At 39.7% G+C, this 19,274-nt stretch overlaps 1 protein-coding gene across 1 annotated transcript in view; it reads left to right on the top strand.

The window, feature by feature from the left end:
• Positions 1-19,274, top strand: part of LOC126188348 (dynein regulatory complex subunit 7) — a 413,925-nt gene that overhangs the window by 339,215 nt on the left and 55,436 nt on the right. Inside the window, exon 9 of the mRNA XM_049929947.1 lies at positions 10,970-11,080. Within this exon, the coding sequence (XP_049785904.1) occupies positions 10,970-11,080 (111 nt within the window). The remainder of the gene's footprint in view (positions 1-10,969; positions 11,081-19,274) is intronic.

Genomic DNA, 19,274 nt, shown 5'->3' with positions numbered 1-19,274 from the left:
TCAGACAGCATGCAATGGACTACATGCAACATAAAAATTACAACTACAATTAATATACATGGGTAATCCCAAAAGTAAGGTCTCCTATTTTTTTTATAAGTACACAAGTCTGTTTGTGTGGCAGTTGGTCACACTGTTATGAAGAGTGCTTCACGCGCTGTATGTAAACATGTGCACGACACTCTGAGGCACTCAGTCTCGGCTTGGCAGCTGTTGAGAATGGAGCTCCCATTGGATGTTACTGCCAAGTGTGAATTGTGCTCAGTTACTTGGTTTTTGAATGAAAAGGGCACTGCGCCGGTTGAAATCCATCGCCAATTGACAGAAGTGCATGGTGAGTCGTGCATGGATGTCAAAAATGTTCATAAGTGGTGTAGAGAGTTTGCAGCTGGTTGGACCGAAATTCACGATGAACAAAGGAGCAGGAGACCATGAATTTCTGAGGAGACAGTGTTGAAGGTTGAGCAAAGCATGCTTGAAGATTGGCAGATCACTCTGGATGGTCTCTGCACGTTGGTTCTTGAGGTTTCCCGAAGCACCACTCACAGAATTTTAATGGAAACATTGAACTGCTGGAAGGTGTGCGCAAGATGGGTGCCACACATGCTGACTGAGGACCAAATGAGGCAGTGAGTTGATGCTTCCCGCACATTTATTCACCGCCTTGCAGACAAACAGGAAAACTTTCTGGACTCAATTGTCATGGGTGATAAAAGCTGGGCATACCACTTTACACCTGAGACCAAGCAAGAATAATGCCAGTGGCGGCATCCTTCTTAGCCAAAGCTGCGGAAATTCAAACAAACACAGTCTGCTGGTAAAGTCATGACAACTGTTTTTTGGGATCGGAAAGGGGTATTGTTGGTCGACTTTTGCCCACTGGGACCACAATTAATGCTGTCAGGTACTGTGAGACTCTGAAGAAACTCGAACAGGCACTTCAGAACCAGAGAAGAGGAATGTTGAGCAAGGGCGTGCACATTCTCCATGACAACGCTCGCCCATACATCACTCGGCAAACCGTTGCTCTCCTGCAACAGTTTTAGTGGAACATAATCACCCACCCACCCTATAGTCCTGACTTGGTGCCCAGTGACTATCACCTGTTCCCTAGGTTAAAAGAACATTTGGCCCGAAAGCGATTCAGCTCTGATGATGAGATGAAAGAAGAGGTTCATAACTTTCTGAACAGCATGGCGACGAGCTGGTATGATATGGGCATGCAAAAACTGCCACAGCATCTACAAAAATGCATCGACAGAAATGGTAATTATGTTGAAAAATAGCTAAATGTTCAATCTGTAAACTGATGTAAACCATTGTAGAAATAAACAGGTCTATGTACTTATAAAAAATACGAGACCTTACTTTTGGGATTACCCTTGTACATTGTAAGATATGGATCACTGTTTTCTTTTTATTTACCAGAATCAGTACACTCATGGGGCTAGTGTTGAGTCAAAATAAGTGTCTAGCGATCCAACTTTCCAGAATTAAGCTAACCACCCACCACCAGTCTCACTCCTTACCTCCCACCTCTCTCACCCTCTATCCACACCACCCAACACTATCCCCACCACAACCAGTCAACCTGCCACAAAATAGCTTTGGCACTGTCAGCCTAGCCAGCTTCATGTAGGGGCATAACTCTGTGTATCTCCATTAAGTATTTACATTCAACAAGAACTTTACTACAACATTTAAACATATACGAAATTATACATAGCCTGTCTCCAACTTTATACTCTCAATAAAATGTATTTAGCTTGTGTTTCTATGGACAAAGTCTTTGAATTCATTACAGTCATTATAATAATAACAGCCTTTGCCATTAGAGGCCTGATATCCTCTGATTATTGGTAGATGGCCAACAGCTTCTGTGGGCAAAGTTATCGATGGTTGATGGATCTTCTAGCACAAAACCTCTCTCAGGCAGCGTGCAATACATGCAATATGATAATTACAACTACTATTAAGAGACTGTAAGATAGGAATTTAATCTTTTCTTAATTATTCAAAAAACTAATTAGTCACTCGACACTCTGAGTGATGGAAATATGTAGAAAGAAAACACTTACTTAAATCAGGAGGACAGAAGACGCATTTTCAAAAGTTTCCATTGTCAGCATGTATACAACATGTTTAAATCACAGGGTGCTTACAATTAAACTTTAGCTACTTGAGATGGCCCCCGTGAGAAATGAGTGCTTGTAGGTCAAAGAAACTTTGTGGAAACATTTGTAAGGACTTGTGGAAGAGAAATAACAAATAAACCATTGAAAGAAACACATTTTAATATCCAAATGAGTGGATAATATTTGTTAATTGGACACCACATGTATGTTCCAGGCTATGAACACTGCTCAGTGTACCAAACATCTGCATCCATGATAGCCTAGAAGCTGCTAAAGACGTCATTTCACAATTGCTCACAGCACTTTTCAAATAGTGGACCATGGGATGTTCAGCTGTTGTGACACAGCCCATACACTGTTTCAAGATCACACATTGCGTCCACTATTCTCAGCTATGGAAACATTAACTTCTTCATTTTGTGGTGTAGTTAGCCATTGATCTCTCCCAGGAGCAATTCCCAAATTGCCAGTTAAATTGTACTTCCAAATCAAGTGCTTCAACCCCAGTGTGAAAAGAGTATCTCTTCATATTCCTTTAATATACTGATAGCGTAAAGTGCAGCAGTACCGTTGCTGTTGTTTTCATGAATCAGCTTTACAGGTAAAGCCCTACTCACCTTGTCCAGACCCATGCTGACTGTCTGCAACTGTAATGCACACTAATGCATTTTAGCCGTGTGTCACTGTACCAGTACCGGCACCTAATGGCTAGTCATGAGACTTAACATTACTAACAACACAAATCGTGCAGTGCACAGTCTGAATATCATTCATGTAAGTTTGGTATCCATACAGTAAATAGTTTACCATATACACTGGCTCAAGTAGCAAAAATTTACATATAAGCATACTGTATATACTGACAAATTCACTGGCTGTAGTAATAAAAACTGGGTCAGACAGAGTCATATCCAGGAAACAGAATTTTACATCTACATCTATACTCTGCAAACATCCGTGAGGTGCATGGCAGAGGATATGCCCCATGGTACCAGTTGTTAGGGTTTCTTCTGATTCCATTCATGTATGGAGTGTGGGAAGAATGATTATTTGAATGCCTCTGTGAGTGCAGTAATTGTTCTAATTTTATCCTCATAACCATCAGTAACAGCTTGCACTGTACGTGCTTGAGCATTGTCCTGCAAAATGATGTTCAGGTCCTGCAGAAAGTGTCATCACATCTGTCTCTGAGCTGGTCGTAGTTTGTGTTCCAAAAATGAACAGCATAGCGACAGAAGTGAAGACACTTTCTGCAGGACCTGACCATCATTTTGCAGGACAATGCTCAAGCACATACAGCGCAAGCTGTTTCTGATTTGTTTGACTGATGGGGCTGCTAAGTGCTATACCACCTACTGCACTCCCAGGACTTAAGCCCTCATAAGTTCAACTTGATTTCTAAAATGAAGGAAACACTTCATGGCATTCGCTTCAGAACTGCTACAAATTTGTTGGGCAGTAGACCACATCGCTCGAACTGTCTACACAACTGGCACTGCTAAGAGTATCCTACAACTTCCACATCACTGGCACAGAGTTATACACAATGAAGGCGACTACTTTGAAGGTCAGTAAAACTTTGAAACTCATATTATTTTGTACAAGCTGTAAATAAATAGTTGCCACTATTAAAGTTCCAGACCTCGTGCGTGTGTGTGTGTGTGTGTGTGTGTGTGTGTGTGTGTGTGTGCGCGAACGCACACATTTATGTCTGCTTGTTTTAGTTGTCCTTTGTGCTTGCTTTAGTTGTCCTTTGTACTGTGGTAGTCATTGCTGCCACAACCGTGCCATGGTCACTGATACCAGTTTTGATGTGGACAGCCTCAAAGATGTCAGGTCTATTTGTTGCCGCTAGATCCAATATATTTCCATCATGATTGTGGTTCCTAAATACCTGTTCTAGGCAGTTTTCAAAGAAGGGTTGGGTTGTTTTGAGGAAGGAGACCAGACAGCGAGGTCATCGGTCTCATCGGATTAGGGAACGATGGGGAAGGAAGTCGGCCGTGCCCTTTCAAAGGAACCATCCCGGCATTTGCCTGGAGCGATTTAGGGAAATCACGGAAAACCTAAATCGGGATGGCTGGATGCAGAATTGAACCGTCGTCCTCCCGAACGCGAGTCCAGTGTCTAACCACTGCGCCACCTCGCTCCGTTTTCAAAGAAGGCATTTAGTAAAGTTTCACAGGATATCTTATCATGTTCCCCACTAACAAAACTGTAATTTTCCCAATAAACTGTTGGATAATTAAAATCTCCACCAATGATTGTAGTATGATTGGGGAACTAGTTTACAACTGAACTGAGGTTCTCTCTAAAGTTTTTGGTCACATCAGGAGATAAGCCTGGTGGGCGATAGAAGGATCTGATTATCATTTTATGCCCACCCCTGAATTTTCGCCAATAAAAGACAAGAATTGGCAAAATAAAGACTCTGGCAACAGCTAAGATCAGAAAGAGGCCTGCTTGAGAGGCTTGACATGCTACATTTCAGACAAATTCATTTTGAAAAAACTTCCAAACACACAAAATTTGTAGTTAATGTTAACAAATTTCTCTTTTTCAAAAAACATTTCCTTGCTGTTGATCAGTCTGCATTTTACATCCTCTCTACTTCTACATCTAACATCTGTATACTGCCTTTAGTGTCTTATTTGCAAATTGAATTCCTCCAGCTTCTCCTAATTTAATTTGACTACACTCCATCACCTTGTTATATTTTTGTTCATATTTGTCTTACAGTGCATTTTCAAGACACTATCCGTTCCATGCAAGTGTAATTCCAACTGTCGTGTCTAATAGCATTACAGCATCACATGTAAAACTTGAAATGTATTTATTCTTGTTGAACTATAATTCCCTTTTCAAATTTCTCCTTTGTTTCTGTTTCTGCTATGCTCAAGGTACAGACTGAATAAAAATGGGGATAGGCTACAAAGCTGTCTGACTTCCTTCTCACGTATGTACCGCGTGTGTGTGTGTGTGTGTGTGTGTGTGTGTGTGTGTAGTGTAATGTTTGCATTATAAGGTGATGATGATGATGATGATAGAAGAGAGAGGGTGAAGCCTACTCTTAGCAAACAGCACCAAGGGGGATGCCAAGCTCAATTTCTCCACCCAACAGATGAATTTCTATCAACCGTGTCACATGTCTTTACTTCGTGAGACACTGTGGAGAGGTTCAGTATTTACAACAGGACATTGGCACAAAGTCTGATGATCAAGAAGTTTATGCCACCACCTCTCCTCCCCATGCCAGCTAAATAGCTAAATACTGGCAGAGAAAATTTTTACCACCACCAGGCTTACCCACAGGTTGAGCACCACTGCACGAGTGTGTGTTAGTGACCTTGGCTGCAGTGTGGGTGAGCCTCCCTTATGGGCCCAAACAAAGAGCACTTCAGCACAAATAGCTCCTTAAAACTCTGTAAAATATGTCTGCGTACCATTTGTTGGTAAAGTGCCATATTGGATTGCAAACATATTCTGTGCCAAAAATTTCAAAATTAGTTTTTCCCCAATCAATAAAATGAAACACAAAATTGTTCTCAGCTTAAATTTAAAAACTGAAGTTCACCACAAGCCTGGCATTTATAAATTAACTTGTTTTGTTTGCCCCAAATTTTACATTGGCCAAACTAGTAGGAGTTTCAACAATGATTCATTAATACATGGATGTTCTTAGGTTCAACAATTTAAATAAGTCAACTTTCACTGCTCACTTGCCCCAACATGGAAACACAGACATGAACATCGAAGCAAATTTAAGAGATATTACATTTTACCGAAAAAGGCATTTAGATGAATTTGTTAAAGGAATTAGAGACATACAACCATAGTCACAATAAACCTGACTGCATACTGAATGATCAACCACAATTAAAAAACCAAATGCACCTCCAAAATATCATACAACTGCTATAATCTGAAATGATCGAAACAATAATTAAATGACAGAGAGAAAATTCTTCATAGGCCATTACCATCATCTTTCAAACATTAATTATTAAATGTCTAACTATAAAATTCTCTGAGTGAAAATAAACAATTTTTGAAAATATAATGTAATTGGATGGATAAAAAATCTACTCACCATGCAGTGGCAGGAAAACACACATATAAAAGGTATTGTGTGTGCAAGGTTTCAGAGCCAGTGGCTCCTAGTGGCAGAAGGGTTGAAGAGGAAGGAAGAGGGATGAAGGAAAACAACTGGCGAGGTTTATGAAAAGGGGTAGAGTTCAGAAAAGTCTCCCAGAATCGCAGGTTAGGGGAGACTTACTGGACATGATGAGAAGGAAAGATTGATTGTTGGGGACTGCAACAGGTGAGATTTGAAAGCCTGCAAGCTTAAAGGTGGAAGAAAGGGTAATATACAACATAGAGATGTAGTGGTTAATAAAAAAGAAAAAAAAGAGAAGAGAAGAGAAGAAAAGAAAAGGTTGAAAATGTGGGAAAAAATGGTGAATAAAAAGGGGGTTTTAAAATCGCAAATGACCGTGAAAAAGGGAAAGAATGAAAAGCAAATCGGACTTCGTATTACAGAAAAGCTATCGGACTTCGTGATTCGGAAAAGCTATTGTTGGGGTGGTCCTTGTGGCGTTTTTGAGCAAAAGTTAAACCAATTTCCACTACAAGAATGATTGAAAAAGAACAGAGAGTAACAAAATGTAACTGACAGGGGGAAATGGCGTAGATAAGAGTTCATCCTTTACCAGGTTAACATGTCTTCTTTCGTGCAGCGTCCAGGTCTTCAAAAATCTCCTTCATTTCTGCGTGAAAAGTCTGCTCCGAAATCTTGCAGTAAGTTTCATTGTCCAGGAATTTCTAATGTATCCAAAACCGTCTTGATATAAAATGGAAATGTCGTGTGGCTAGGGCCTCCCGCGGGTAGACCGTTCGCCTGGTGCAGGTCTTTCGATTTGATGCCACTTCGGCAACCTGCGAGTCGATGGGGATGAAATGATGATGATTAGGACAACACAACACCCAGTCCCTGAGCGGAGAAAATCTCCGACCCAGCTGGGAATCGAACCCGGGCCCTTAGGATTGACAGTCTGTCACGCTGACCACTCAGCTACCGGGGCGGACGTCTTGATATTAAATGCAATTTATTTTAGTTGCTTCTCTCCATCCTCTGAATTTCATAACAACTTCCACAATGTCTACACATTAATAAGTTTTTTCGTCTTAATCAGATCAAGACTAGCTAATAAGTTTTTACGTCTGCATTAAGCTTCCGCTCTCGAGAGACAATAAAGAAACGGATAGAAAAACGAAAAAAGAGTTACAATTTTAGTATTTTCTCTGCCGTTGAGCACTCATATCACTGCGATGGTATAATTTTTATCTGAGGGAACGAGTGTAGTGCGGCGAAATTCAAAGTCCCGCTACAGAGACTACTGCTAAAACACTGTGCATGAGTTAATAAGAGCGAAAAGCTCTATATGTGCATTATATGTGATAGAGGCTGGAGGGGAACAGTGGCAAATAGACAGCTCAGAAGATGAAAGATGTAGAAAACAAAAATGGAGTGAAAAAGGAATAGTTACTGTGAGGAAATGCTGAGACCAAATAAATTACCATAAATTAGGGCCAGGTGGGTGACGAGAATCAAGGAAATTTGTAGTACCAGTTCATACCTGTGGAGTTCTAAGAAACTGGTGGCTGGGGGAAAAATCCAGATTGCATGTGTAGTGAAACAGGCACCAGGTCATGAGTGTCATGTTGTAGTGCATGCTCTGAAACAGGATATTGTGTATTGCAAGTATACACTCTCTGCCTGTGCCCATTCATCCTAACTAATAACTTGGTCACTAATAACTAGTCACTAACTAATAACTAGTCATGGTTATGTAAAAGGCTGAACAGTGTTTACATAACAGCTGGTATATAATGTGTCATTTCACAGGTGACTCTCCCTTTGGTAGTATATGTTTTGCCTGTTACATAGCTGGTACAGATGGTAGTAGGAGGGTGCATAAGACGGTCATGCAGCAGGGATGGTCACAGGGGCAGGAGCCATAGCATAGGGAGATGGGTGCAGAAGGAGCATAGGGTCTGACAAGGATACTGGGAATATTGGGAGGGCGACAAAAAGCTATTCTAGGTGTGTTGGGCAAAACTGAGACAGAATGGACCTCATTTCAGGTCATGGTTTTAGAAAGTCATTAATACATTCAAAACCAGTATAATACTGGGTGATAAGTGATGTACTCCTAAACTGGTTTTTTTGAGGGATCAGCAGTATCAGATTTGGGTGTGGTGGCCCAGGAAATCTGCTCTTGAACTAGGCTGGTGAGGTGATTGCATCCAGTGAAGGCTGAGGTGAGAATGATGGTGTATTGCTGTAAAGAACTGGTATAATCAAATGGTTCAAATGGCTCTGAGCACTATGGGACTCAACATCTTAGGTCATAAGTCCCCTAGAACTTAGAACTACTTAAACCTAACTAACCTAAGGACATCACACACACCCATGCCCGAGGCAGGATTCGAACCTGCGACCGTAGCAGTCCCGTGGTTCCGGACTGCAGCGCCAGAACCACACGGCCACCGCGGCCAGCAATTGGTATAATCAGCTGATATTAAACACTGTTTGGCCTTTTACATTGGCTTGACTAACACCAAGCTATCAGTTAGTATGAATGGGCATAGACAGAGGAAATTCATCGTAACGTTTTTATTTCATAATATTTTTAAACCAAATTTTGATCACCTTCAAAGTATTATCCATTGACCACAACACACTTCTTCAAATGATCCTTCCATTGTTCAAAACAGTTTTTAATTCACTTATCGGGATGTTTTTATGCCTTCCAGCAATTTTTGTCTTATCTCCTCCACAGTGGCAAAACTCTTTCCTTTAATGTCCGTTTTGAGTCTAGGGAACAAATAGGAACCACAGGGGACTAGATCCGGTGAGTAAGTGTGTGTGTGTGGGGGGGGGGGGGGGGGAAATTGATGTCATGCCATTTTTGGTTTTTGGTCAAAAACTGCTTTACAGAGAGGGTGGTGTGGGCTGGTGCATTGTCATGATGGAAGAACCAGTCCACTTTGCATCAAAGATCTGCCCTTTTCTTCCGTATACTCTCCCTCAATCTTTTCAAAACTTCTAAGTAGAACTCCTGGTTGACCATTTCACAAGGGGGAACAAAATCTTTGGCCACAACACCTCTGCATTCGAAGAAACAAATGAGCATTGTCTTGATGTTTGACTTCACTTGGCGAGCTTTTTTGGGATGAGGAGAGCCACTTGTCTTCCACTGGCTTGATTGCTGCTTTGTTTTGAGGTTGTATCCATAGCACCGTGATTCATCACCAGTAATCACCTCGGAAAAAAATTCAGGGTCCTCTTTGAGCTGATTTTGAAGCTCAAAACATGCCTGAAGTTGATGCTCCCTTTGCTCGTCTATGAGAAGGTGATGGACAAATTTGGCTGCAACCCATCTTGTGTGCAAATATTCAGATAAAATCCTCTTAATTGAACTCCATGATATTTCAGACATCTCACAGAGTTTGGTGATGGTCTTCATGAATGAGGGCATTGATTTTATTGACATTTTCATCACTTCTTGATGTTGAGGGGCATCCTGAATGGTTGGTCTTCAATTGACATTTCTCCATTTTTACAATGTGAAAAACACTTGTAGACTCTGGTTTTACTTAGGGCAGCATCCTCATAAGCAGTCTTAAGCACTGCAATAGTTTCTGCAGCCAGTTTCCCCAACAGGAACCAAAATTTCACAGCCACATGTTGCTCTCGACAATCTGTCATCACGTTTTCGCCAAAATGGAAAAAGTTGTTTCATTAAAAAAAACTCTTATGGGCAAACAGATGCACTCACAGCGACACAACTTCGCTCACTGACTCAGGTGGCATGACCTTAATGAACACCTGGTTGAACAGTGGGTTCCCCCACTCTCCCTCCCCATCACAGCCCAATTCGCATTACTTTTGTGTCTCCCCCTGTATGTCCTCAGTTGTCATCATCCACCTGGCCTTAATTTAAGTTAATTTCTTTGGTCTCAGAATTTCTTAGCAGTAACTGGTCCTTTCTTCACTCCATTTCAGTTTTCTACGTCTTTCATTTTCTTAGCTGTCTATTTTGTGGCTGTCCCCTTCCCACCTCTTATCATGTACAATGCACTCAGCTTTTTGCTCTTATTAACTCATGCATGATGTTTTAGCAGTAGTCTCTGTCTTGCATATTACCCTTTCTTGACCTTGAAGCTCTCAAGTTTTCAAATCTTGCTTGGTGCAGTCCCCAACAATCAATCTTTCCTTCTCATCCTGTACAGTAAGTCTTCCCTGACCCAGGATTCTAGGTGACTTTTCTGAACTCTAACCTTTTCCTGAACCTCATCAGTCTATTTTCTTCACTACTTTTTCTTCCCCTTCAACTCTTCTGCCAGAAAAAGGAGCCATTGGCTCTGAAAGCTTGTAAAAGTTAAATCCTTTGCTATTGAACCACAATGAATTGTTGACAACAAATGTTATTAGTTAACATATTTACTGGAAGGCACTCGTTAATGTTTCCAACTGCTTAAACATATGACTGAAAGTGTATACATGTGAACTCCAGACATATTCTAATTATTTTCTTTTCCCTGATGAATACTTTTTGCATCTAAATACATGCCACATGAATATTTATGTTTCACAGAAGAAAATTACATCAGAAGTTTTTTTTCTTTATCATTGTGTCCCATATTAATCCTGTTCTGTAATGTGACAATACTGCAAGGTCAAAACATATGTTTTGTTGAGGTAAACATGATCTTTTACAATGTCTTTCAACATTTTTGTGCACAAAATAAAGTGTTATTTTTATTTACAGTATGACCCCAGTGCACCAGAGCCAAAAAACCTTACATTGTACTATCTATTAGATGAGATGCTCAAAACAGAAGAGAAATCATTAATTCATGTCCGAGACATAGAAAATGAGGTAAGGATTAAAAAATGAGGTGAGGTTTGTTTGTAAGATAATTTTGGTAATATAAGAGATTTATAAAAGTTAAAGAATACAGTCCTGGCAGGGCAATTATGAGATACAGTAAATGATACTTTCTATATTATGATAATGGAAATTCTAGGTTGGGAGCAATGAACAAAAATGAAGAAAGCTGTCACTCATCTGCAGGTGATCGATGCATGACACATAAACACACATAACAGTGTAGAATATTTCTTATCCAGTTTCTGTTCTGGAACATGTAAGTGTCTGTATGAGTTTGTTTATATAGAAAATTTATAAAGACAGGATTCTTCAAAAAGTACCTGTTTTTATACAAAACTAGAAAAAAAACTTCTTACTGAAGACTACAGATTCTAGCATCTGGAACTGGAGAACACCTTCATAGTTTCTGGATGCTTGACAAAATTCCTGCTTAGTCTTTGAACAGTTCCATTTGCTGAAATATTTTCTTTCCTCCTTTGCTCTTTGTAGAGGCTCTAGTTGCAAAAGCTAGCATTACTGTCAGTTTTTGTTCATCAGTGTCTCTTCCATTATCTGGGAAAAATATGTTTTTTGTATCTCCATTTGACTGTATTTGTAGACAGATTCTTTGAAATCTTAATAATGACGATGATGAGATGTTTTAGGTGGTCAAAACAAATAAAAATTTATGTGACATGCATGTGGTTAAAGCAACTATAAAATGTCTATAAAACATAACATGTACACTACCTCATGCGAAATGCGAACTGGCATGCACACATGCCCCCCCCCCTCCCCATTCCCACACACACACACACACACACACACACACACACACGGCTAAATACCTTCATCAGTAAGTTCTAAAATACAGCATAAAACATGAGAGAAGTGTTGAAAATTAATTAATTACATACCATGACTGATTTATGTGGCTTGCTGATCAGTAGATAAAAAATGCATAAAACAGTACATAAAATTGCCACTCTGTACCTGTGCTCTTGCCAAAGGGAAAAAAAGAGGTTTAAGCATACTGAACTGAGAAGTGCAGTTTCTGTACACTGCTTCAAGACAGGTAAAGACATTTTCAGTCTATTTATTTAAATTTAAATGAAAACTTTTGGAGTACCTTCAAATACTATATAGTAAGTCGAAGCTATCATTTTTCAAATAGAAGCATTCTGAAAAAGTGTTTCAAGACAGAATTTGGCAACATATCATCAGCAAAGAGGTCAAAACTAATAGAATCAATGAATGGGAGACTTAGTTTGTAACACATTATGCTATGTTCGTAGTGTTCTGTGCCAGTTTTTGAAAATAGAAATGACATAATCCTGATCATGGTGAAAGTATTGAGAATTCACAAAATGAAATAAAAAGTGTAGGTGGTATAATTATGGTAGGTGATTGACTGTTACTCTTTTGTAATACATGTTGGAAGCAGAAAATTAGACCAAAAAATGGGAAAAAAGTCAAAGTGATACATATGCAGAAAAAGTGAAAAACTGTTTGAAATAACTACAAAGATTATATTCATTTGTTGCCTCTTACAAACCGTAAGCCAGGAAGATTAGAAAGCAGTTTGGACTTGTAATTAATATACTGCCATGCTCAGAGAAAAAAGCATTTAACTCATACGGGGAATTGCATTGTACAAACCACCAGCAGGATGAGAAAAGGTAGCTTCAAGAGGAGAAGGGAAATTCAAAGGTGAAGAAGACTAAGCTGTTTAGCATCTGTTCTAGGCAGCAGCTTGGAACAGAAGAGAGAGATGTTTCTCAGTGGCAGCCATGATACACCCAGTCTCACAAGTTAGTGACTGTGTGGCATGATCTAATTTGCAGGGTGACTTTTCTGACAGGGATTCTGACTATTCAAATGAATTGATTGACTTTTGCTGCATTAGAGGAAAGATGATGGATGAGAAGGTGACTTTCTTTTATTTATTTTTATTTGCACGTCAAGTTCCGTAGGACCAAATTGAGGAGCAAATCTCCAAGGTCATGGAACATGTCAGTACATGAAATTACAACATAGAAGCAATAACAGATAAAAATAAATGTTCATGAACCTGAAAAAAGTCAGTCCATAACTTTAAGTAAACACTATCAGCAATGCAATAAGAAACAGCTTAATTTTTCAAGGAACTCCTCGACAGAATAGAAGGAGTGACCCATGAGGAAACTCTTCAGTTTCAATTTAAAAGCACGTGGATTACTACTAAGATTTTTGAATTTGAGTGCCAGCTTGTTGAAAATGGATGTAGCAGCACACCTTTTTGCACAAGAGTTAAGGAAGTCCAATCCAAATGCAGGTGTGATTTCTGCCGAGTATTAATCAAGTGAAAGCAGCTTATTCTTGGGAATAAACTAATATTGGTAACAAGAAATGACAATAAGGAATATAGATATAGAGAGGCCAATGTCAAAATACCCAGACTCGTGAACAGAAGTCGACAAGAGGATTGTGAACTCACACCACTTATTGCCCGAACCGCCCGTTTCTAAGCCAAAAATATCCTTTTAGAATGGGAAGAGTTACCCCAAAATATAACACCATATGACATAAGCAAATGAAAATAAGCTAAGTAGACTAATTTTTGTGTCGAACGATCACTCACTTCTGATACCGTTTGAATAGTAAAAATGTCAGTATTAAGGCTTTGAACAAGATCCCGAACGTGGGCTTTCCACGACAGCTAATCATATAACCATTCTGTGAAATTAAAATGTCAGGTTTTGTTGAATTGTATGTTAGAAACTGTAAAAACTGAGTCTTACTGTGATTTAATGTTACTTTATTTTCTACAAGACATGAACTTAGGTCATGTACTGCACTATTTGAAACTGAGCAGCCAGTGTTGCACATAACATCCTTTACTACCAAGCTAGTGTCATCAGCAAACAGACATATTTTAGAGTTACCCGTAATACTAGAGGGCATATCATTTGTATAAATAAGGAACAGGAGTGGCCCCAACACTGATTTCTGGGGCACCCCCCACTTGACAGTACCCCACTCAGACCCCACATCACAGCCGTTATCAACATTGTGAATAATGACCTTTTGCTGCCTGTTGATAAAGTAAGAGGTGAACCAATTGTGAGCTACTCCCCGTATTCTGTAATGGTCCAACTTCTGGAGCAATATTTTGTGATTAACACAATCAAATGCCTTAGTTAAATCAAAAAATATGCCAAGCATTCAGAAGCTTTTGTTGAGCCCATCCAGTACCTCACAGAGAAAAGAGAATATAGCATTTTCAGTTGTTAAACGACATCCAAAGCCAAACTGTACATTTGATAGCAAATTGTGTGATATAAAATAATCAAGTATCATTACATACACAGCCTTTTCAAACCTTGATGGCATATAAATAGGTCTAAAATTGTCTACGTCATCCCTTTCTCCCTTTTTATAAAGTGGCTTTACGGCTGAGTACTTTAATCATTCAGGAAACTGACCATTCCCAAAGGAAAAGTTACAAATATTGTTAAATACAGTGCTAACAAGTGCAGCACTGTACTTTAATATTCTGCTAGACACTCCATCATAACCATGAGAGTCCTTAATCTTCAGTGATTTAATTATTGACTCAATCTCCCTCTTGTCTGTATCACAGAGGAGTATTTCAGATATCAGTCTCAGAAAGGCAATTGCCAAGAAAGTTATATGATTTCCTGTAGAAACTAAATTTTTATTTAATCCACCAGCAATGCTCAGAAAATGATTGTTAAATACTGTACATATATCTGATTTATCAGTAACAGAAATATTATTACTGGGAACTGACTTTATATTGTCAACTTTGTGCTGCTAACCAGACACTTCCTTCACAACTGACCATATGGTTTTAATTTTATCCTGTGAATTAGCTATTCTATTTGCATACCACATACTCTTTGCCTTCCTAATAACATTTTAAGCACCTTACAGTACTGCTTGTAATGTGCAACTGTAGCTTGATTGTGACTACTTCTAACATTTTGATATAATTCCCGCTTTGTTCTACACAATATCCTTATCCCACTAGTCAGCCACCCGGGCTACCCATTACTGCTAGTACCCTGTTTAGAATGTTCTAATGGAAAGAAACTCTCCAAGAGCATGAGAAATGTGTTTAGGAAAGCATTGTATTTATCATCTATGTTATTGGCACTATAAACATCCTGCCACTCTTGTTCCTTGACAAGGTTTAAAAAACTCTCTGTTGCTGTTGGATTAACTTTCCTACATAGTTTGTAATTAAATATGGCATTGGTTTGAGTGCAAAAGCCTTTTAGTGTTAAAATTTGTGTATCATAGTCTGAAAGGCCATTCATGCTTTTACTAACAGAATGCCCATCTAGTAATGAAGAATGAATAAAAATATTGTCTATGGCTGTGCTACTGTTCCCCTGCACCCGAGTTGGAAAAAACACAATCTGCATCAGATCATATGAATGTAGGAGATCTATCAACATCCTTTTCCTTGCACCATCATATACAAAATTTATATTGACGTCACCACATATAAGTAGTTTCTGGTACTTCCTAAAAAGTGAATCAAGAACCCTCTCTAGCTTGAGCAGAAATGCTCTGAAGTCGGAGTTAGGAGACCTATAAACAACAATAATTAGAAGTTTTTTAGTTTCACTAAATTCAACAACTGCTGCACAAAACTCAAATATCTGTTCAGTGCAGTGTTGTGATACATCTATGGATTCAAATGGAATACTGCTTTTTATGTACATAGCCACTCCCCCACCCCGCAAGAAACTCCTTGAGAAACAGACAGCTAATCTGTAGCCTGGTAAAGGAAGCCTCTGAATTGTCAAATTATTCAAGTGGTGCTATGATATACCAATAATTTCAGAGTCTACATCTATAAGCGCTCCAGGCAAATGCCGGGATGGTTCCTTTGAAAGGGCACGGCCGACTTCCTTCCCCATCCTTCCCTAATCTGATGAGACCGATGACCTCACTGTCTGGTCTCCTTCCCCAAACAACCCAACCCAACCCATCCTCGAAAGGTGAGCCCTTAGTTAGAGGGACTTCCTTTAAGCAGGTATACCTATCAGCTGACTTCAATCCAGAGAAGGTGCAGCTCTAGCACCAACTACTACAGGAATTTTTCCATGAGTGACACCACCACCACCACCCACTACACTGTCACCTATAAGCTTTGCCAGCCTCCCCTTCCCATACCCATACCTCTTTGTATAATTTAACAATAAAAAAATTTTGTGATTGGGCATAGGGGCACATTGTATGCCTCCTCCCCTCTCCCTGAAAGAATTTACCTTGTGTTATTTTGATAACCTCAATGAGGCCTTAAATCTAGGGGTAACAATATTTTTTTAAAAATTTCATTTAACACTGCAATTCCTGAAGTGTGAGCGCAATTGTTACATCATTGCCTGATGCCTTCAATTGGCAACACAGGACTAAGACTGTGGCAGCAGAGACAGTTATAGAAGTACAAACAACAGAAACATTTGGATGACAAGGATTAGAACACAGTGTGAAACTGAAGAATACATGTTTACAGATCTTTTTTTAATTAATAAAGGAAGTGAATGACTGACATTCAGTTTATTAGAGGAGGTAGCAGATCCAGTGTGATTTGTAATAGAAAACGGACTGTAGTTGGTCTTTTCAAGATGACAACATTCAATGTCCAACATCTATAAGATGACCAGGTAATCACCAGGGACCAAGCAAGGTTGCACAGTGGTTAGCACACTGGACTCACATTTGGGAGGACAATAGTTCAAACATGTGTCTAGTCATCTTGATTTAGGCTTTCCGTGATTTCCCTAATCACTTCAGGCATATGACAGGATGGTTTCTTTGAAAGGGCATGGGTGGTTTCCTTCCCCATTAGAGCTTTTGCTGTGTCTCTAATGGCCTCATTGTCAATGGGATGTTAAACACTAATCTTCTCCTCCTCCTTCTAATCACCAGGATGGCACCAGTTGATTGCCAACCTGATGATAGAGCAGATTGAAATGAGAAAACAGAATTTTGAAATGCAGCAGTTTGTTTTAACTGTACAGGGAGGACGGAAGCATTGTAAGTAAAATTTATTTTGAGTTAATTAAAACCACTGATTATGTCCTCTAAGTAACATTTCATCTATTTAATTAACAAAAGAAAATGGAAAATAGGCACCAAGTCAACTATTTGATTAAATCATCCTGAGTATCGACCAGAATGACGTTTGAAATTAAAATGATTTAAATAACAAAAGTATAAAACGGCACAATTATGAAATGTGATGCTGTTTATTGTTTTAATGCAGCTAATAAACAAATAATAAATGAACTGTGAAAAGGAAATATTGCTACTCATCATAAAGATGACTTGTTGAGTTGCAGACAGGTACAGCGAAAGCCTTATTCAGAAAAAAGAAAAAGAAAACATGCACACATTCACACAAGCAGGCACACTTAATGCGCACACAACCACTATCTCCAACCACTAGCCAGGCTGCAACTGCTGCATTGAATGAAAGCAACAGTTGGGAGTGCGGCAGGGAAGGGGAGGGATAGCAGGGTATGGGTGGGAGAGAGAGAAGACCACTGTCTCGCACAGCGGACAGGGACTAGAAGACAGCATGGCTAGGCTGCCTGGTGCAGTTTCAGGATGCTGTGGTGGACGGGGGAGGGGTGATGAGAAGCAGCAAAAGAGAGAAGCAGAGAGGGGAAAGACTGGTGGACACATTGCCACAGGACAGTGTGTAATGAGGATGAGGGGACATGAAATGGAAGGAGGTGATAGGACAGAAGGGACGGAAACGGTTGGGTAGAGGTTGTGGAGATATTAGGATATTGTAGATTTTGGGCTGGGATAATTTCTGGACTGAAGAATGTGTCGTAAGGATGACTCCAATCTGTGCAGTTCAGAAAAGTTTGTGGTGGAGGGGAGAATGCAGATGGCCCGGGTTGTGAAGCAGCTATTGAAATCAAATATGTTATGTTCAGCTGCATGTTGTGCCACGGGGTGGTCCGCTTTGCTCTTGGCCATGGTTTTGTGGTGGCCATTCATTCTGGTGAATAGCTGATTAGTAGTCACACCAATACAAAAAGCTGTGCAATGCTTGCAGAACTGGTATATGAGAAGGCCACCTCTATCCCATCACCTCCTCCCAATTCACGTTCCCTCACCATCATTGCACACTGCTCTCTGGCAATGTGCCTACCGGCCTTTCTTCCTCTCCTTTTTTAACCCCCCACCTTCCCTGCCCACATCCTCACAGCCTCTCAAGACCATGGCAGGCAGCCTTGTCTTGCCATCTTCTCATCCCTGCTCGCTCCACCCAGACAATGCTCTTTTCTCCATCCACCCCTACTCTGCTATCCCTTCCCCTTCCGTGGCCCACTCTCGACTGCTGCTTTCATTCAATGCAGCAGCTGCAGTCTGGCTAGAGCAACCAGAGATAGTGGTCATGTATGTTTTAAAGTATGCCTGCTTGTGTGAATGTGTGTGTGTTTTCCTTCCTTTTCTTTTCTGAAGCATGTTTTGACCAAAAGCTCTGTGTCTAAAGCCTTTTCGTTTGCCTATCTGCAATTCAATGTGTAATCTTTATGGAGAGTAGCAATCTGTCCTTTTTATAACTGTCGTTATCCAACCTGGACTTTCCAGTGTTTCAATAGTAAATCATTTAGATTACACACCTGAGGGGTGATGCCTTCAACCCGTATTTATGTGGTTACACCAGCAAGGTAGTCAAGTTCCGTTAAACTGAATAGAGAAATTGTAAAAATAACTCATGGCAATAAAACAACATATAATGAACAAATAAGCACAATAACAGAACACTATTGCTAAAAACAGTCATAAAAGTAAGCAATTCATGATACAAATACAAAATTATAATTAAAGAAATCAATGCCAGATGGGATTACAAAAATAAAAGTTGTCCTTAACTCTGCACTTTCCATTGATATATTCCAATAGCATTAGAACAATGCACATGATCAATTGGAGAGGCTGCACACATTATACTACACAAGTTGCAGGTGCAACATGTGATAGATCTTATTTTAAAATTACCGAATAAGCAGCAACCAGTCACAAAATCATGTTTTATTTATTCACTTTTGTGAATCGATTTCAACTGATTAACAGCCACCATCGGTGCTTTCAACGAATATGTGCCCTGAGTAGTAATACTGTCTTAAGCAGAGGTCATGTTTAACCTCTGCTTAAGACAGTATTA

This window comes from Schistocerca cancellata, chromosome 5, assembly GCF_023864275.1.
Source record: "Schistocerca cancellata isolate TAMUIC-IGC-003103 chromosome 5, iqSchCanc2.1, whole genome shotgun sequence".
NCBI lineage: Eukaryota > Metazoa > Arthropoda > Insecta > Orthoptera > Acrididae > Schistocerca > Schistocerca cancellata.
Note: the sequence above shows the minus strand (reverse complement) of the source record. Positions and strands in the feature narration are given on the sequence as shown.